The 22023-nt window shown below is 42.1% G+C and overlaps 1 protein-coding gene across 2 annotated transcripts; it reads left to right on the top strand.

The window, feature by feature from the left end:
* The first annotated feature begins 970 nt into the window (after positions 1 to 970).
* nars1 (asparaginyl-tRNA synthetase 1) lies at positions 971 to 18921 on the top strand. Of its 2 annotated transcripts, none has more exons than XM_080418985.1 (15): positions 971 to 1116; positions 4944 to 5026; positions 6483 to 6548; positions 6782 to 6874; positions 7332 to 7421; positions 7907 to 7985; positions 8508 to 8578; positions 8983 to 9069; positions 10134 to 10355; positions 12900 to 13099; positions 13782 to 13917; positions 14689 to 14802; positions 16261 to 16392; positions 17894 to 18025; positions 18379 to 18921. In XM_080418985.1, the coding sequence occupies exons 1-15, from the start codon at positions 1095 to 1097 to the stop codon at positions 18508 to 18510; spliced, it is 1659 nt and encodes a 552-aa protein (XP_080275111.1). In that variant the 5' UTR covers positions 971 to 1094; the 3' UTR covers positions 18511 to 18921. The 2 variants fall into 2 exon arrangements, with proteins under 2 accessions (XP_080275111.1, XP_080275110.1); XM_080418984.1 differs by having other exon boundaries at positions 971 to 1137; positions 18379 to 18920.
* Positions 18922 to 22023: the final 3102 nt, after the last annotated feature.

Here is a 22023-nt window from a genome sequence, read left to right as displayed (position 1 = left end):
ATCCAAATCGAAAACTGGCCGTCGGGCCGTTAGCCCGCCAGACAGCCAATACACTATCCATTCAGCAGAGCGACCCTCGCCTATAGTGATGCAAATGTCTTCATGGGGTGCCAGGGGTGGGGGTCTGGACCATCACCTGGTACTCACCTGGCATAAAAGGGGCTCTGAGAGCAGCTTGAGCCATTCATTACTAAACTACAACATGAAGAGACCACCGCTGAAGAAGAGATTCATCCAGAGGACACTACCTTTCACCACCGCTGCCAAGACCAGGACCGGTCCAGGCGGCGCCAGGACCAGCGCAATACATACATTGATTATACTTATTGTTTTTATTAGCGTTTTTCAGTTTTGTAGTCAGTGTACCCCCCCCCCCCCCCCTTCAGAGGGAGGGGGGGGGGGAGAAAAAAATCTCGCCTGCCCTAAACGTAATTCCTGGGAACACCACTGGTATCAATACTGCAATATAGAAACACTCTGTTACAAGGATAAAGTTAAAGTTTATCGTTTAATATTGCAGCTCAGTAAAGACAGTTCAGCTGTCAGTAGACACATCAAAACAGTGATTCCCGTATTAGAATGAAGGTTTTACTCGTGAACTTTGGTGCACATTTCATGAAACAAATAAGTAGAAAGCTAACTTTATTATAAAGAGGCTTGTCATTACACCGATTGGCCCCCGTATTGCTGCTTGCAGCTATATTTGATCTGGATTCTTCCTGATTCAATCTGGAAAATCGAAATATTTTAAAGCCAAACAAATCCTGGGTCCGCAGCTATGGTTGCAGATCCGGTCTAGAGCGGCTACGGACACGGGTCTGCGTGCGCCCATGTATGTGTACGTGTAAATTACAGGACATGGTAGGCGGGCTTTAGACCGGATCTCAGCACTGAGCAGTGAATAGAAACCCAGCCATTTACAGCCTGGTTGTGGTGACGCCCCTCACGCCCGGCGGAAGCTGACGTGAAACTCAGAACTCGCGTGAAGGGACAAGACTGGCTTCGCAGCGACAGTTGTCATTCATTCATCGTTTTTAAACCGCATTTAATTCGGTTTCCTTTTGGTTATTTGCTGGAGTGTTCTTTGGCCAGTCATGGCAGAAGGCGTAACAAAAGGTGCGGAACAGCTGGCAGTGGGTAAGAGAGGAGGAGAGGGATGTGTGTCGGGTCAGGTGTGAGACGTTTTAGTATTGCATCAGTCCGGGTGGCTAACGCTAAGTGTTACGCCTGAATCGGTGACTCGTCTATTTCTGCGACTACTCGCCTCGCTGTTAAAGAGTTTCGGATGACATTTGAGGTTGTTGTCCAACACATGCAACCATTGATTCAGAGGCACTTTGGAGAAATGGTGTTTTGTTGATAGTATTTATCATAGCAGCCCCATTTAAACGGCGCCCCCTGGAGTCACCATAGTCAATAGGTCACCAATGCCAGTGTAACTGTCAACTTGAACCTAGTAGCACGCGGCTAGCTGTTAAACCCAATGGTTAAAGCGTATGGTTACACATATTTATTATTCATTCTGCAGTAAACCTGAGAGTGTTAAATGTCTACAAAAAAGTTGGTGTACGTGTGTACACTAATCAAGAGTTAAATGAAGAACTCTCTGGATTTTACTGTATCAATGGTCGCATCAGATTTAGCCCTGAAACATGACTGTCATATCATGACAGTCATGGCGGAACTTGAACCTGGTTTCGGCACTTTCTCCATTTACAACTCGTACATCTACATAAACGGTCAGAATTCAAATACAAAGTGCTGACCCCACGGTCACGGCTGTAACGAGTTGAAACGGGTGGGTCTAAGTACCCGTATCTTCCGTATCGTTCAATAAAAAGCATTTTAATCCGATCGGTGGCCATTTTCTCCACGTTTTCTCCATATGCTTTTAACTACGCGACCCCATCGGTTGGGAGGTGTACTGCACTCTGAAACATAATAACTCTATGATAAAGCCACCGATCGGATTAAAATGCTTTTTTTAATTGAATAATACGGAAGATACGGGTACTTAGACCCACCCGTTTGAACTTGTAACATCCGTGGCCATGGGGTCAGCACTTTATATTTGAAATCTGAACGTTTATGTAGATGAACTGGTTGTAAATGCCAATGGAGAAACTGCTAAAACCAGGTTGAAGTTCCGCCATGACGTCATGTGAACGAACTATACCTAATTGCGAGGTGGCTAACAGCTGCTGCTTTTGCTGTTGATGGAGTGATGTGAGCCCTTATTTTTTTTTACTCTATTTGTGAGCCATGTTACCAACAAAACCATGACAGAGAAGAAACACCTTTTATTTTACTTTCAGACTCTAGTCAAGGATTCTTGAAACGAATGCAATGCATCCAAAACCGTAGGTTATATTATATGCAAAAGAAAGTGGAATATGACATCATCACTATTTGTTATGTGTTGATGAGGGAGGGAAAATGCCTGAAGATGAGTCAAGGTGATAATTTGAAGCCAATGTCTGTACACAGCATAAGGAGGAGACTTCAAATATACAATTGTTTTTATCCAGCTGGTTCAGGGCATCACATCAGATAACTCCTAACACACTTGCAGCATGCTCATGCAGTTTAAATCAACAGTATAATTTGAAAACTGATAACGATATCACTTTTTTTTTGTAACGGGGCAAACAGATTTATCGTCTCGGTGCAGTTTTCAGAAGGTGACACAGCACCCATTTCCTGATCCAGGCCAATTATTGTGTTGGTGATTTCCAGGAGAGCGTTTCTATTGTATGGGAGAGCATGGTGTGTAGCAGGGGTCAGCAACCTTTTTGACACAAAGTGCCACATTTTATTTTCTTGATAGTCGGTGTGCCATATAAACATTATGTTTAATTAGGACACCACATCAAAAAAAATATTTCCAACAGATTGACCATACATAACGACCTTTATTTGTTTTTTGAAATGTTCAGGATGTAATGACCATTAGACTCAGAACCTCACCTATCTCCCTCCCCAGTCAGAGTTTGAATTCAATGAATGTAGAATTATGTGCAGGATTCAATTTGCATACAGATGTGAGGGGACTTAATTTAATTGACTAAAAGAAAAATCGTCTCTCACACACTTATGCCAGTGTGCCAGTGATCGCCCTCCAGTGTGCCAATATAGACACCTGTGCCTACCCCTGGTTTATAGGCTCTGTGCATAACTGTACTGTCGTCCTTTTTCACTGTCTTTGATTGGCTCGGCAGCTGATTTGAACCAGAAATGGATTGAAGGTATCATCATAATAGGTGTTTGCATACGAAGGTGTCGTATGTTTCCGGTTCAAATCTACTGTCAAGCCAATCGAACAGAACTGTGAGAAACTGAACCGGAACAGGGAAGGGGTGGCCTATGCCACATTCTGAAAACGTGAGCCGATGGTATCCCAACGCCGCTGTGCGCTTTGTTTTGCTTCGAAACAGTCACAGTAAACATGCTCTTTTCAATGATGTTGGTGAACCCATTCATTCTGTGTTTAACCCGAGATGAATGCCATGAACATGAAGCCCACCTGTCATGTCTTTTGTGTGGTAATGAAAGGATCTGTATTGGGGTGCAACAGTTAATCAAACTAATTCAGGGGTTTTCAACTGGTGGTCCGTGGACCACTGGTGGTCCGTGGAGGTATTGTATCTGTTCCCTGATCATGCATTCAGTAATGTAGGAAAGTGAAGATTGTTTTATTGATTTATTTTCATTATGTTTTATTTTGGAGAAACTTAGTAACTTGGTATTTGAGGACAGAGGAATTAAAGACATTATCATCATTATCAGCGGTCCTTTGAGGAGGCTTATGCTTCAATTCCAAAAGTACTTCAAGCTTAACAACTACAAACAAGGATCAGCCTATTGACACGTCAAGATCGAGGCACATGAAACGCAGTCCCTTGTTGTGAAGTGCTGGATGAGTTGTCAGGCAGAATGACCAGAGTTTACACTAAATGACATACACTAAAGAAACATGTATTTGACCTCTTGTAACTACGTATCTCTGTGACCGTAGTATCTTAATGCTGGCGTACCTGAAGAATATGTACAGGGCAAGGTTTGTGCCAGAAAATGACGTGAGACTCCACATTAGCCAAGAAGAGACAGACATGGACTACCCGTAATCATTCCATGAACCACTAGTTGAGAAACGGTTCACTCGATAATCTGGTGACCTATGATGACACGTCAATGTTGTTGACAGCAGTTACTGGAAAGTAAGGAGGTCAAGAACTTCCACAGGAAAGGGGAGTTAGAATCTCAAGAAGGGGAAGTCTACCGGATTGCCTTGGTTATCATTATTAGGAAATGTGCCCATGGAATAACATGTGTCTGCTCACTCATACATAAGTTACAAATCAGTATATCAGTTAACATGTGTTTAATATAGAAGGCTGCATGGATAAAGTAAGAGACATTTTCAATCACCCAAAAATGCACTGCTCACTAGCATAATATTTCAGTTATTATTTAAGAACATTTGTCCATGGACCATTGTTTGAGAAACCGTCTTGTAAAAGGGTTATGCATATTTTTGTTCTTATAACTATAATCGTACAGTGTTATGAGCTGATGATAATGCATTATAGACATGGAATGCATAGCAAGTGTTACCAAAAACCCTAAGCCCATATCCCCACCCAACACAACAGTGGTCCCCAGGTTGTTGTCTTGGTGGTGGTCCCTGGTTCACAATCAGTTGAAAACCCCTGAACTAATTCATTGAATCTATTATAGAAAATTATCTATATTCCATATTTTGATCAAATAATTGATTAATAAAAATCCCTATTTTGGGCATAAGATTGATTAATATATAAATAATCTAAAACTATAATAAACGTGCTTAGTTCTTGATTATGCGATTAATTGAAAAGGGTAATAGATTATAGAATAATAAGATAATTAGTTACCCTAATCTGTATCTACTTGTGTTTCTACAGGGGAGCTGTATGTATCAGACAAAGAGGGCAGTGACCAGGATGGAGACGGAAGCGAGCAGAAGCCCTTCAAGACCAGTCTGAAGGTAGTAAACCATTTTATGTTTGATTATATTATGTCAGGGACAATGTAAATAAATAGACATTGTTGCATTTACCCCTGTCCCCCCCATGTCACACGTGGTTCTGTTGTAATGTTATAAAAGGGTTGTGTTTATGATTCTCCTTAACTGGAAGTTAGACTATGTACCAACGTATGCCATCTGGATAAGAGAGTTGATGAATTGTGTTGCATTTGTAAAAAGCTGAGGTTTTCAAGCAATAACAGGACTCACATTTTCACTCAAACTTGCAATCCTGTAATAGAGTTTTTCATGAGAAATGAACAAACCGTATAAATGATACTCATATTCCCTATTGCTGTATATACGTAACCTTCTAATTATTAAGACCTGGGACGCATCTGTGTCATTTTTAGATTTCTTTGGCTCTTCAAAAATAGCAGATCTACAAGCTCATAGCGCGGCACCGAGTGCCGCGCTATGAGCTTGTAGATCTGCTATTTATGAAAAATCTTGAAAAAAAAAGTTTTAGATTTTTTTTCCCCCAAAACCGTTAGGATTTAGATATTTTTTAAGAATCTTCTCAGGTCTTAATGGGTTAATACTGAAGTCTGGATATTTTATGATAGTGAACATACTTGACCGTGATAAGAGAAATACGATATTTGAGTGCTTTTATTGAAAAAACTAAAATAAATATCAAAATAAAAGGTTGTATTTAGGCATTTATAGGTTAGAGATGTTTAGTGTTAGGGTGCTCAGGTGTTGCAGGGGGTAAAGTACCTGTCAAACTACAGCGGAGTCTAGCGTTTTTCGAATCCACCACACAGTGCCTCTGGTTTGCCCCGAGTGTGTCTGTATATACGAACACGATTGTCCGTGTTAGGGGGAGGGGAAGCCGAGCAGAGATTCCAGGGAGGGTTATCTTTGTCGCTGCACGTACTCCTATGGGCTGGGGTGGTGCCTGTTGTGTCAGCAGGAGGTTTTGAGCAGGAGGAGTAGAACGGAACCTCCCAGTAGGGGCTCCTCACTGGCAGGTGAGCCAGAAGGGTACAACAGCAGTCGCAACACAGAAATGCATGGGGAGGACTTAATTGGCATGATGTCAAAATTTGGAGAACAAAGGGCACAAAAATGATTGGCTACTCTAAATTGTAAGAAGAAAAGGAAGACGTTTAGGCGTGGATTTGGTTAAGATCACGGTTAGGCTGGGATGGTGATCAACCAGCTGTTAGCCAATAACATTTCTGACCTCTGACTCCTTTAGAAATGTGTTACCAGTTCGGGACACAATAATGAAAAAAAAAATGTTTTGAAAAAAAAGCTTTTGTACTATTCTTAGTTCTTGTGTCTTTTTTTTTCCTTCTTTTTGCCTTTGCACTTCATCCTTGACAAGTATGGGTCTGACCCTTGTACTTACAGTTTAATTTGACATATGTTAATGACCTGAGCCCATTTTCACATCACTTTATTTCCACAGGCTCTGCTGTTTGTTGGGAAGGAGCCTTTCCCGACCATCTATGTGGACTCACAGAAGGAAGAAGAGGTAAGGAGAAACTAATTATTAATGGGCTATGTCTATCTTATGTATATACTATTTTAGCTATTTTCAAAGAAATTTGAAAATTACTAAAACGATTGATATCATCCCAAAATGTATATACGGTAGAAGTATTTGGTATTTGATTTTGTCCACACGCCCACGCCCTACCTACATGTTTCTTGTGCTGTAGTTGATTTAAGTGTTCAATTTCTCTTCCTCCCCTCCCATCCCTGCAGCGCTGGGCCCTTATTTCCAAGACCGCGATGAAGAATGTCAAGAAAGCCTTCAACCGTGAGCAGCAGAAAACTGGTGCCAAAGACAAGAAGGAGGTATGTGTCAGTATGTAATCAGGCATCATGCAACCAAAACAGCTGCTCAAATGCTGTATAATAGGCATATTTTTGGTTAGGGGTACAATGATGTTGGGTGATAAAAGTGGTTCATTCTTGGTAATTAATCATTATCTGGTATGTTTGTATCCAGGCAAAAACATTTTTGTGTCAAGCAAGCTCAGTTTGATCTTAAATTCTTAGTTGCTGATGAAAGCTCTAGCCTACAAGCTTAACCTCCTAGCATCCCTATTTTTGGCATGTCATAATCGGCGAAAAAACGATGATGCACCGAATATATTTGCCAAAAATAGCCGATGTACAAGCTCTCAACACGTTGCAATGTGATGCATTGTTCGCCTATTATCACATGCCCAGGATACAGATGCTAGGGCTCATGTGGTTAAATAATATTCCAAAATGGCATATAAAGTGATGTTTCCTGTGTGACCCACAGGCTGTGGACGGCGAGAAGCGAGAAAAAAACTTGGAAGACGCCAAGAAAATCGTCGTGGAGATGGATCCTAGCCTGCCTGAGGCAAAAACGGTCTGTTGGTCTTTCTGTCGCTTTGTTCTGTGTTGGTTCATTTGCCTCCTTTTCATGGCTGTCCGTTAGTCCAGTCGTTCTCATAGTGCGGTCCTTGAGGGGGTTCCAGGGGTTCCCCAGCAAAATGATTCTTGTAGTTAAGAACCAAATGTACCCTTATGGGGCTGTAACTCTGAGAGCGTACAAATAGAACCAAATTTGGTTACATTTGTACAGGTCCATTTGGTGCCATTGTGTGATCTGTGTGCATCTATGTTATGTGCAGCGTTGACTGTGTGTATGAAACATGGACACAGACAGTACAGGCCAAGAGGCCTGCTTGGCATGACTGTATTTGTTTGTATATCTGTCTTTGTGACGTGTGTCTGTATCGTTGTCAAACTGCAAACATGTCTGTCTGTCTAATTGTTAAATATTTAATCATGGTTTAGTCTCTTCAGTCAAATTTCTTACATACCTTCTTTCTTTTTTCTTTGTTTATCCAGGTGAAGATCGGCGGCATGGAACCCATGAGAGGTCAGAGAGTGAAGGTGTTTGGATGGGTTCATCGACTGAGGAAACAAGGTAAAATAATAAGACCGCACCAGACTCGTGCAGTATTTCTCTGAGCATATGTTAGAAAAAAGAATTCCACTGCATAAATTCAATAGAGAATTTGTTTGTTATTCTTTGTTGATCCTTTTTTTTAACTTTTGTAACAACCTCGGTTGCTTCGACATTAACTTTGTGAAACTAGGGCTTGAAAAGACATGTGCTGTTCAAGAGCTGTTCAATCTTTCATACTTTAAACATTACCAGAGCATTAAATCACACACCACCACCCATCTCTGCAACAGTTTACTGTACTGTATATTATGTATAATGTATACATCTGTTTGGGTTTGTAGAGTTTTATGTTGTGTTTGGCATGGTGTGTCCTTATTGTTAAAGCCAGAACCCAAGTATTATAATACACATGACAATGGACAAGGTTTATTTGTCCGTTGCTTATGCAAGTACGTTGAGTGAAATATTGGTGTGACATGAGGTTGAACTTGAACTTGTATTGCGTCTTCCTTACTGAATGTCACCCATCTTTCTTCTTAGGAAAGAACCTGCTGTTCATCATCCTGAGAGATGGTAGTGGTTACCTCCAATGTGTTCTGAATGATAAACTGGTATTTCCATCCTTTATTAATTAAACTCATTTATTTGAATTTGTGTACAATTTCTATTAACTTCGTCATTCATGTGACCACAATGTTAATTGGATTATTAAAAAAACTGCTAGGAATGCATGCTGTTGATTTAGTTCCCCTTATCTTTCAAAATGTTTTATTGTGAAAATATATGATCATTATATATCATCGTCATATATGTGTTACTTCCTGTGTTGCCTCGTCTAGACTAGGGGTTGTAATTCTATTCTATTATTTTTCTTTGTGTAACTCCTCCATTGCCTCACCTCTTGCTTGTTCATCTGCATTACTTCCTTATGTGTCATGGAAACAACTTGAACAATTACTGTTGGAGAGTCTTACTGTATTTTATAACATGATTTTGCCTCCTTGTTGTGTTTCAGTGTCATTGTTACAATGCCTTGGTGCTGTCCACAGAGAGCACGGTGGCTCTGTATGGAACGGTAACGGCCGTACCAGAGGGCAAACAGGTAAATGTACACAAGATAAGCAGCAGCAGCACTTGACCGATGTCAGGGTTTAGGAAACGATAAACGATCTGATAAAAGATTGGTTAATGTGGGGAATGGACAGTAGACTGTTTATTGCATTAATTGTACTGATGAAATGCAGAATAATAAAGCATTGTGAGCTTTTAGACCTGCTATTTTCACTCTTTCTGAAAATCGTATATTTTCGCCATGAAAGCGCTGCGATGGCACAGCGAAAGCAAGCCCTGCGAAAGTGCCGCGAAAAGCGAGAAATGTTTCCCGATGTTGCCAGATCTGGAAGCGACTGGCTTCTTGTTTGTTGGCCACATGTTGTTGCCTACGCCCTACCCAATACCAACCAGTAGAGGTCAAGGTCGGCATTGACAAGGGAGTACATGGGGGGGAAATAACAGTAAAACATTTGTTTTACTTTTATCGGAATAACAGTAAAACATTTCGAGAAACATGTTATGGTTCACTTTGAATATTTCATTTAAATCTTCTAATAAGCCTGGCTGTATTGATAGGGCTCTGCATATCATTCAGATGGTCAGATCAACAGCAGGTAAACATTTTTTTATTTTCAATATATGTGTATTTTGGAGCGTAAAAATTATGCCAGAGTCATACTATGGGAAAAAACTAAAACATAAAAAAATCAGACATACGTTGAATGTGTTTCCATGTGTCTGCTGGTGCATTGGTTCTCTAAGTGGGGTCCGGGGACCCCCAGGGGTCCATGGGGGGCGGTTCCAGGGGGTCCCCAGAAAAATGTGTTAATATAGCACCCACTTAATAATTTTAACCTTATATACTTTGGCTATTCAAAAATAGCAGATATACAAGCTCATAGCGTGGCACTGAGTTTTTTTTGTAACTCAAAAATTTGCTTCTGGGTGTCCCTGGAACAAAATATTTGAAATGGGGCGGTCCGCGGCCAAATACATATCATTTTGGTGGTCCTTGACACAAGTTTGAGAACCACTGGCATAAAGTATGAACCAAATATTGTTAAAGTATCTCATGACATCACCCATCCTTCCTCCCCCGTCCTCCACCAATAGGCTCCCGGCGGCCACGAGCTGAACTGCGACTTCTGGGAGCTGATTGGCCTAGCCCCGGCGGGCGGCGCCGACAACCTGATCAACGAGGAGTCGGACGTGGACGTGCAGCTGAACAACCGCCACATGATGATCCGAGGAGAGAGCGTGTCCAAGATCCTCCGGGTGCGCTCCACCGTCACGCAGTGCTTCAGGGAGCACTTCTTCAGCCGCGGATACTGTGAGGTGAGGAACCCGCGGGAAAGTGGGGTCCGGGGACCCCCAGGGGTCCTTGAGGGAGTTCCAGGGGGTCCTCAGCTAAATGATAGATAGTTAGGAGGAACCAAATAGACCCTTATGGGTGCACATAACTGGTGCGCAGGTGCGCATGCGCACCCAAAATAAATAATGCACACCACATCAGACGACGCGAGGTGCTTTTGCGTACCAACAGCTGGGACAGGAATTTCCAAGCTTTTATTTTTTAGCAAAACTAAAAACTAAAAGCCTGGAGATCGAGGCTAGGAATTTACTTCCTGAAGCCGCACTCACACAATCACGCTAAAGCACGCGTCGGCCCCATGTACAGCCATAGGCGCAGGGGGACGCATGTTGTGATTGTGTGAGCCTCGCATCCTGACACACAGACAGGCTGCGACTCGCAGCTCGCTGCACGCGGCGGCTGTTAGAGGCACTCCTATGTGCACCCCTGCTTATCGGTCTGTAACTCTGAGAGTGTACAAATGGAACCAAATGGACCCTAACGGGTCCATTTGGTTCCATTTGTACACTCTCTGAGTTAAATTAACATTGATTTTACGATATAAATTGGGGTCCCAGAGACATGAATGCCATTAAATGGGGGTCCGTAGCCTCTAATGCATGTCATACTGGGGGTCCTTGAAATTTAAAATGGTTGAGAATCACTGCTAGAGCCGTAAAAATCTTCTCTTATGGGGGGTTCCTGGCATATCGTTTCAAGTGGGGGTCCGCGGGCTAATGAGTGTCGATTTGGGGGTCCTTGACATGGGAAAGTTTGAGAACCACTGGTGTAAAGTAACTAAGTACATTTACTCAAGTACAGTACTTGAGCATAGTACACCTGCATGAGCATAGCACGGTGTTCCGTCGCGCAGGTTATGCATTATTTGGTGTCAGCCCTGGTACCATTTGCAGGCAGGTGTGTGCCAGTCACAGGTGTGTGACTGGCACCTGAGCATGGGTTCTGCAACTTTGACATCTGTCTTTGGTACTGTTGTGCAAATCTTGCCTGTAAATCTCTGGAAGAAAACCTATGTGTTCCTCAGTGACGCAAGGGTGAGGAACCGGTCTTCTTGGGTTTGTTGTCTTCCTCTGACTTCACCGGTCTCACAGGACTCGGTCCTACGTTTACCAGGTACCAGGGCTGACTCCAAATAATGCTGCCACTCTGCGTAACGGAACACCAGCTTCCACTTGCCTTATTGCACCATGGGTCTTATCCTGAAGGGACAGACGTGGCATCTTTCCATGGGGGCAGTGTTTGCTGCTTGGTGCATACACACAAACTCGGCAAAGTTGCAGAACCCATGCTCAGGTGCCTGGTTTTGAGCGACCTGCCAGTACACACCCTGCCAGTAGTTGTGTGCTGGCAGGTCGCTCAAAACGAGAGCGAATACCAACAGAAGCATATTGGGTGATTTTGGCAAGTGTTTTTTGGGGGCGTTACCCACACGTTTAGCTGTGTCGCTCATTCCACGAATGCCCAATCCTTACAAGCTGTACCTCGTTGTAAAGGTGACTAATCAACAATAAAAATTATATAAAATACAATACCAATGGGTATTATTAGCACATCACCCGCCAAGGTATTAAACATCGTTTGTTATCCCCTTGCCAGCGTAATTACCTTCATCCGATGATCTTTGAAACGCCGTGCAAGCGACATTGTGTACCAAAAAAACTAAACAAATAGTTCCCCGTGGGTAGGCGGAGGGATCTGTGTATCCAGAGGAACAACAACGTTCCAACCGCGATCCGCCATTTTAGGGCTTTGGCCCGCTGAAAACGTTTTCAATGCAAAAAAAACAGCAACTGAGTTCGAGGTGTTTTTCTGAAAATCCCATCGCCAGCGCGGATGGAAGTGACGTTTTTTTGGAATGATTCCACATACTTCTTCTCTGAGTGACGATGGATCATCCCACAGCTGTGTTACGGTGCCTAAAACAGCGTGCCAATTTTTTTTAATAGAACGACTTTATGCGTGTATGGCAGGAAATGAGTTAACCCTTTAAGACCTGGAACTGTGTCATTTTTAGATTTGAGCTAAAAAGCATTATTTTACACTTTGGGCTATTCAAAAATAGCAGATCTACAAGCTGCCGCGCTACGAGCTTGTAGATCTGCTATTTTTGAAAAATAGTGAAAATGTGTGCAAATCTTTGAATATATATATTTTTAAAGCGAGCATTTTAAACTCAAATCGTTGCTTCTGGGGGTCCCTGGAACATAATATTTTGATGGGGGTCCGCGGCTAAATACATACAATTTTGGGGGTCCTTGACATGAAAAAGATTGAACACCACTGACATAGAAACATACGTTTTTCAGAATACTGTTGAGATTTAGGAGACATGTAGAATCGGCTTCAGGTCTCAATGGGTTAATAGAACGACTTTATGCGTGTATGGCAGGAAATGAGTTAAAGAGGAGAAATGATCGACCAGTTTAGTTTCGTGGGCAGTTTATTTAGCTCTAAACCATGCTAACTCCTAGTTTCCTTCCTCCCCGCCCCCCCACCCCCCCCTCTAGATCACCCCTCCCACCTTTGTCCAGACCCAAGTGGAGGGCGGCTCCACGCTGTTCAACCTCAACTACTTTGGGGAGGAGGCGTACCTGACCCAGTCCTCCCAGCTCTACCTGGAGACCTGCATCCCCGCGCTGGGAGACACCTTCTGCATCGCCCAGTCCTTCCGCGCCGAGCTGTCCCGCACGCGCAGACATCTGGCCGAGTGAGTTGATGAGGGTTCAGTTTGGGGCAGAAAATAGTGTTCAGAGAGCGGGTGATGATGAGAGAAGAATACTGCATAGAGCAGTGGTTCTCAACCTTTTCAGGCCACGATCCCCCCCTAAAATAATCATATTTTAACTGGGGACCCCCCACCATGACAAGCACTTGGAATTGTAGGAGTTGAAGCATTCAATTCGGTTTGACTCGGTTCCACAGATAAATATTGTTAAAATAGCAGATCAAAAAGCTCGAAACACCTCGCAAAGGCGATGCCAGATTTTTTTGTAGTCCTTTTGAAAAGTTCTGTCTATGCCCAAAATAGGGAACGTTGTAAAAAAAAAATAGGCACATCGGCTACATAATTGCAGATACCGATGTCGTAAAAAATACGAAATAATGACAAATAATAATGATAAATGGACCAAACCGATATATCGGCAGGTCGATTTTGTTTTTGGAATTTGAATGATCGAGAGCAAAGGGAGGCTTTGAGAGAAGGGAGGGTGTCGATGTAAACGTGGAATCTATTTTTAATAACCGGTGTGCTATTAAGTGGTTTGAAAGAAGTTGGTCTAGATGCTCTCCTTCTCTGTAATGACTAGGGTAAATAAAGAAATGAAGCCATTCTCCTCTCTCTTATCTGTCCTTCTCTCTGTCTCTCTCTCTCTCTCTCTCTCTCTCAGGTACACCCACATTGAGGCTGAATGTCCCTTCATGTCGTTTGAGGACCTGCTGAACAGACTGGAGGACCTGGTGTGTGATGTGGTGGACCGTGTGCTCAAGTCCCCTGCTGCCTCCCTGCTCTATGACCTGAACCCAGTATGTGTACACACACACACACACACACACACACATACTGGCCCTCATTTATCAACGGAGCGTATAAACCGGCGTATATTTTTCCATATATTCAGCCGTACACCAACGTCAAAGTCACATTTATCAACGAATCCTACATAGCCAATCCTAGCGTACATTGGGTCGGAGCCTTGATAAATGTCACAACTGAAACCGAGCGTCATTTAAATAACACGCCCTTAAATATTCTCGAAACGCCCTGATTTTACGACATGGAAAACCAGAATACGACCACATAAAGCATGGAAAGCCAAAAACAGTTTCGATTACCCGCCTCGCCTCGCTGCCTGTCAAGGCACACACACGCCTCTCTCTCTCTCTCTCTCTCACACACGCCTACCTGTGTCTTTCATGTAATCCGTAGCGGTACAATCTTTGTCACGTAGGCTTGTAGCCTACATGAATGACATATTATGATACCAATCACATCGCCGTGAATGGGGTTTGTATATTAATTTATTTAACCCATACCGAGCAGTGCACAAGCAGTCATGTAGGATATTCCCCGTGAGACTCGGACGGGCGGCAGTGATCCCGTGCTGCCACGTTAATAAGAGATTCGATCGTCGGGTTTATATCCTTAACCCAGCCAGGTTGTGTAGCCTACACAACTCTCTATGACATAACTCCATAACATAGGGCAAGCTACTGTAAGTTTGTAGACCTCACTGTCCGGTCATCAATGCCAATCAATGATATTAATAATAGTAATAATCTGCTCATATCCTTCAGGACTTCAAGCCCCCCAAGAGACCCTTTAAGAGGATGGAGTACACTGAAGCCATTGATTGGCTTAAAGAGCATGACATCAAAAAGGATGACGGCACATACTACGAGTTTGGAGAGGTAAGGAACGCCAACTCATTTAGTTGACGATCAGACCAGTATTAAAGGTAGGGTAAGTGATTTACTTTAGTTAAAATAAGTGTTAAATAGCTCTATATTCTGATAGTACTCATTGCTATAGAGTGTTTGTTCAGTAACAGGAGTCTCCCATGTCTCTCCAGCTCTTTATTAAACAGAAAATGCATTTTCAGTGCTCTCTCCTGATTGGCTTAAATGTTGTCACCTACCTGAAAATGTTCTATATTATGTTTACTAAAGAGCTGGAGAGACCCCTGTGACCAAACAAACGCTCTGTAGCAATGATTACTATCAGAATATAGTACTTTAACCTTTTTAACAAAAAACTACGAAAAAATATCACTTACTCTACCTTTTAAAGTTTTCAGATTATTTTCCTAACTATGTTTTGTGAGTGTGTCTTTAAAAGATTCTTTTTAAAGAATTTCCTCAGTGAAGTTGTTCCACAGCCCCATGTCATTAAAATGTTAGGAAGAGAAATTAGATATGTGATGTTCCTAAATACTATTACTACTACTATTACTGTTAGTCTCCACTAGAGTTCTCAACAGGCCTGAGAGTTCTTGGCCCGGCCCGAATCATTACCATACTCTTAGGCCCGAACACCCGACAAACCCAACAAGCTTTGAACTGAGCAGAATGGACCTTCCGTTCCAGAGATGATGGCCAAAACATCTTGAAAACGGCCACTTACGCCGATTTTCGATTGAGTTTTGGCCATCGTCGCCCGTTTTTCATTAATAACACGGGCTAGGAAGGTCGTACGGCGACACACTAGATACCTGAGTATCTAGTTTGAGCTGCATTCAACACGTCCACTGCCATTTCCGTCGGCCTTACCGTTAGGCCGCTAGGGGCAGTTGAAATTTATTTTTGGGTGGTAATAGATTTTTTCCCCTTTTTTTTTCACGAAACCTGAGACTCTGCATGGCCGACTTATTAGCAAAGATTTTGGGCCTTTCCAATGCCATTTATATTGAGGTATTTGCTTGATTGTGGTTGTTAACCTGCACACAGTTCAGAAAAGGGTCATGAGCAGCAGCAGTAGTAGTAGTAGTAGTACCGATGTCTCACCACTAGATGGAGGCAGTGGCTTCTCTGGCACAGGCAGGTGTGTTTTTGGCTGTGCCCTAGAACTTTGGTTCTCAACCTGTGGGCCCAGGGGGGTTCCCAAAGGGTTTTTTAGGGGGTCCCCAAATGATTTGCTTAAATTGCAACATTGTTTTCCCACTCAAGAGTAAACAAACTCCCCTCACTATGAGCACATAGCACTTTATGAGCAATTCAAAATAAATACATTCTATTTTCTAATTCTAAGTCTCTGTCTAAGGAGTTATTCTTAATATTTATGCAGCGAGCGAGTTTTTTTCTGCCAGTTTTCCTTTATGTTCTGGTTTCAGGACATTCCAGAGAGTTCACTGTGTGTTCTTCTGGTTTCAGGACATCCCAGAGGCTCCGGAGAGGCTGATGACAGACAGCATCAATGAGACCATCCTGCTGTGCCGCTTCCCCGCCGAGATCAAATCCTTCTACATGCAGCGCTGTACTGACGACAAGCGCCTGACCGAATCGGTACGAACTCTTAGTCTCTTACCTCACTACCTGGCTGGAGAGGAGAGAACGATAAAGAGAGAGGGAGGGAGACGAATACAAAGGAGACTTTCTTTCTGCCCTTTATGCCGACTGGCATGTAGGGCAGCAACAAAGGGTTTCCTCTCCTGGCTGTTCTGGGCCAGCGTCAAGGAAACAGATATGCAATTTATGCTCTGTCGCATGATGCCGTCACATGCTGCAAATAGCTGATTTATAAGCTCACAATGCATCACAAAAGTCACATCATTTTATTCTTGTAGATCTGCAATTTGTCCGCCTATCATGCTAGAGACAGACGGACATGGAGAAAGGTGGACAGAAGCGAGTGGAAATGGAGACAGATATTCAATTTTAATATAATGTTGACTCACATACAAGAGGCATACAAGCAACAACAATAATAACAGCTGTAATGACAGCAATAACAATACCAGCTATAATAAAGTATATTGTAATGGTAGTCCACAGTCGTGTTCCATGGAAACCCTTGGTCTGTAACCAACGGTCCACAAGTCTATGAGATAGATGGCTGTAAGACAAGGCAAGTTAATTTGTGCAGCACATTTAAACAAGGCAATTCAAAGTGCTGTACACAACTTTTAAGCATTAAGACATATTAATACACAGAGATTTAAGACCCAAAAGAAACACATATACATGCAGGACATTTATATACAGTTTACAAATGGAAGACAAACTAAAACGGAAAGACAAGAGAAGAATGTTACACTGCAGAAGGTGAATAAAGGAGACAGACAAAATGAGACTGATGTTAGACACGGGCAGAAAGACAAAAGGAACAAAAAAGACAGGAAGAATATAACGAAACAGGGAGAGAGAGAGAGGGAGAAACTACAGGAAACAGAAGGTGAAGACAGTTGTGACTCATCGTTGCTATGGTAACCTGCTAAAGAGAGATGAGCAGAGTGAGAGACCGGTCTTGTCTTTCTGTTCATGTCAGTGTTACGGATAGCGCTACACACAGATGGTCACCAAACGGTCACACCATTGGCTAGTCTGTTGACATCAATAGCAGAGTATTGTATTGGCTGTCACCATTGGTGACTTTCGTTGACTTTGTTCCCAGGATGAGTTGCTTGAGCCACTTGAATTGTTTTCCTTTTCCATCAACAGCTCCTTTAAATAGACTGGCTTGTGAATGTCCTTAACAACTAACAGCACTGCACACCCTGACCACGCATGCACCTACACAAAGCACATACATGTACACTGACATGAATATACTGTAGGTGCATTACTGCGCGCTTATCTATCTCCTGAGCACCAAATTCCTTCATTCACACTTACTGATCTAGGAACACACAGCGTGGTACATCAGTATTTCTATCTGCCAGTGTAGTGATTTGGCTGCAAATGTTTTTCAGCAGTCGTGATAATGTGACTGACTGAGCCTGACTCACTGATTGACTGGTCTGTGGTGGATGTGTTGATCTAATTGGCGTGTCTGGTGTGTTTTTAGGTGGATGTGTTGATGCCCAACGTGGGCGAGATCGTTGGAGGCTCCATGCGTATCTGGGACGCAGAAGAGCTTCAAGAGGGATTCAAGAGAGAAGGAATCGACCCAACACCCTACTACTGGTACAATGACCAGGTACTGTGTCTATCAGTCCATCAGCCTGTGCATTTGGGCCTGTCCTTAATTTATACTCTGTCGTAGGGCTGGGCAATTAACCGAAAATATATCGAATCCGGTATTTAGAACCAATAATCGAGACGCAAGGTTTTTTTATGCATATTCCTTTCATATATATCAATGAATCGACATGAAGAAACTTGAATATATTTTTTATCTGATTAACCACTATTTTATACGTCGTCGCACTATGGTGGTGTGCAAAATAGCCGATCTACAAGCTCACAACGCGTCATATCACGGCGCGATGTGAGCTTGTAAACAAAGTCTAGATGACGCTTATGATGATGTTTGTGTGTGTCTTTTTACAGAGGAAGTACGGTACCTGTCCCCACGGTGGATACGGATTGGGCCTGGAGCGCTTCCTCACCTGGCTGCTCAACAGACACCACATCAGAGACGTGTGTCTGTACCCACGCTTCATACAACGCTGCCGACCATGAACACACACACACACACACACACACACACACACACACACACACACACGGCTGCTCAACAGACACCACATCTCTTTACCTACGCTTCAAACAAAGCCAACCGTGAACACACGCACACATACATACACACACACACATACAGTAGCCCATGCACAGTTCAGCGTGAATTGATGTGTGTGTGTGTGTGTGTTCCGTAAGTGTATATGTATTGACCATGAATCCAAACTTGGACAGTGCTACTGCACTGTGGAAACAAACACAGACTACAGTCACCTCAGGCAAATCAGAGGCATCTAGCAATGGTTATTTCAAGAGACATTCGCTCGCACACACACACACACACACACACTCTCTCTGTCAGGGTCATGTTCAAAGAGCACTGGGTGCATTCAGCCACATGCAACAGTGGAAACCCTTGAGAGAGAGAGAGGGGGGGGGGGGGGTTCTGAAGTAACAGGCGTGCTGCTCTATTGTCCCAAAAGAGGACCGCCTCTTCTGAAATCTGAAATAAAGATTGAGTTGAATTGATATCTTCTTGTGTTATACTGTACTGTTTATCCCAGCTGGTTTATAGGATAGGATTATCTCAGTTAGTTAGTTGATTTGATACTTCATTAAAGCCTTGATGAAGGCTTGTTTTCCTTTAAAACCTCACACTAGGTCAGGGTTTGCCCAAATGCATTGACATCACATGACAAGCCAAGCCAAGCGATGCTGTAAAATGTGAAACGGAGAGTGGTTAAGATGGGACCACAGGTCAGTTAAGAAGCCTTGTAGAAGGACCTTTTGCCTTTGTCCGTGAGCTTTAATGTGTGAATCCCTGGCAGGTGTAAAGCCTAATTTGTACACCTATAGTCATAGAGTGGAGTATAGATTAAGCTACGAAGGTGTACAACAATTGATTATGTTCAGCTGGGTAATGTAGCAGAGAGTTGATAGCCTGCAAGTTAAAGAGTTTTTTCCATTGACGATTATCAATGAAGGATGACCATTTCACATTTATTTAAAACAAGGTTACGTTTGACTGAATTATCCAGCTCCAGCATGGATGTGTACTCTGGAATGTTAGGAGACACTGGTTCTTATACCTGGAAACATGCCAGCTTACCTGTTCTCACAATAATTAAACATTGTTTAATGACATTAAGAAATTAGGAAAAATTCAGTAAATGGAAGAAGTTGATATGTTGATGACTGATGTTGTTTCCTTAAACCAACCAACTGTTCCGCTCTGTCCAAAAAAGATGTACGTCCGCAATAAACGTATTTATGTGCTAAGAGTCTCTTATTTATTTTTACTAAACGTACTCATGTAGGCTCTTTGTTTCCCATAGTAAATTATTTTGTATATTTTGTCTCCTTTCATACCGTTTCACAAATCGCACAGTAGGACTCGGTCATACAAACATTTTCAGTCGTGAGATTTTATTTTGCTTTAATCCATGTGTGTTTCACCCTCCTGGTAAAACAATTCACTGTCAGCTTGTCATTTTCAAATTGCCAAAATATAGGTCTGAAGTGGTTTTGTAATCCAAATCTACAAAGTAACTAGTAACTAATGTTTTCAAGTAATTGGAGTAAAAGTACAATATTTGCCTTTGAGATGGATTGGAGTAGAAAATTGTACTTGAGTACAGTGCTTGGTAAATGTACTTACGGCAGTTACTTTCCACCACTGTTAATTTGTTCCACACAAACCATTAAAGTACAAGCACCAGCAAATTTACCTTGCAAAAGTGATGACACAGATCTTTCGGGTAACCCCTAAATATTTCAATATACATTTTCGATCAGCGACCCAGAGAGACATTAACTCCTTTCAGAGAGCCAAGCATCGGATTCATCAATAGTTGGTTTACACAGCCTAAATCATATTCTCACAGTGGCTTTGGATCTGGTTAACGAATCAGCCGATCATCAGTTCAACAATATGAAAAGACAGCCAACAGTCAGGTAAGCACTATCATCTTAGGCACTTAGATCACTCCTCCCTGCTGGTCACAAAGGATATCCAACTGGTTCCTCATTGTCTTCTTTGTGAAAATGACCTAAAGAAATGCAGTTCGATACATAAATTCAAGAAAATGTTTAAAGATAATATTGTAGATAAATATAAAAAAGAATTATAAACCATTATTTTTTGTAGATGAAAAGACAAATGTTGTCTTTGTCTTTGTTTTGTTTTGTTTTGAGTATTGATTGATGTTTGGTTATTGTTTGTTTTATAATATCATAAGGGTAGGCACTATAAGCTACGGCTTCAGCCTACACCTTTTCGGTCCATGAATTTTATTATTATTTTTTCTTCCTTGGAAATGTTAAATGACAAACTCTGTACATGGCTTAATGACCGAAATAAACTAATTCATTCATTCTTGGTATTTCCTTTTGTATACATGTGTGTACTGTAGTCTGTATGTCCATGCACATACATACCCATGCAGAAATGTATTTGTTGTTAAATAGCTTCCTTGTTCCTTTTAACTTGTCTATTTCCTTGTACTATTGTACTGTAATTCAGCTCAAGGAAGAGAACACAGTTTAACTCAAATGTTGCTTGACAGCTCTTGACAGCTCTTGAGCAACTATTACTACACTACACTGACTGAGACTGAGATCACTCTGCCCTATTTTATGTTTATTTAAGAGAGCTGAGGGGGAGACAATGTCGGAGAGACAAACAGCAGGACAGCTGAGGGAGACGGTATAGGACAGAGACAGACTGACAGTAGGACAGCTGAGAGGGAGATAGATCAGGGGCGATTGATTGATTGATTGAAATTTTTATTAGGCAAAAGAATGTAAAAAAACACAGTTACATTTATAATGCTTTTGTCTAAAAGGTCCGGCCAAAAAAGTCCTTGCGGACTTGTTTCCGTTGGGGTCCTTGAGTTAATTTCATAGACATATATAGTAGCAACCAAACAGTTCAAAAATCAACTGTAGATTAGTCTCGTTTAGCCAGACAATCTGAGATCTCATACGTCTAGGGAAATCAAAATGTAATATAGGCTATAGGCCAGCTGCACGAATCTATCACCTTCCCCATATGAAGTACTGCCCTAAAAGTCTTTGCATTGATTCTGCAATGAAAAGCTGAGAGGGAGAGAGCGTAGGAGAAGCGTTCAATCTTATGCATATAAATATGCTTCATTAAACAAGTCTGATCAGTTAGAATATGTTGCATAAAAGACACACAATGCTGCTAAACTGGTTTTGCACTGAAATAAAAATGCATTGCTGACAGTGAAGTCAGGTAGTAGGCCTACTTTAATAACACAATAAACCTATGTACAACATTGTAGTATGTTGTTTAAAACATGGTTTATTTTTTTTAAAGGGCCTGTTTGTTCCCTGGGATCATTGTGGTCTGGTTTAATATTGGTTACGTGTAGGGTCTAGATAGAATATGGAATTCTCTGCCATTACATTTACTGGAGTTGTCTTCTCAACAATTCAAGAAAGTTCTGAAATCGCTTCTCTTCTCCACCAAATACTTTCCTTATGGTCTGCCTA

The sequence above is a fragment of the Gymnoscopelus braueri genome (assembly GCF_963280865.1).
Source record: "Gymnoscopelus braueri genome assembly, chromosome: 22".
Classification (NCBI taxonomy): Eukaryota; Metazoa; Chordata; class Actinopteri; order Myctophiformes; family Myctophidae; genus Gymnoscopelus; species Gymnoscopelus braueri.
This window is presented reverse-complemented; position numbering and strand designations above follow the sequence as displayed.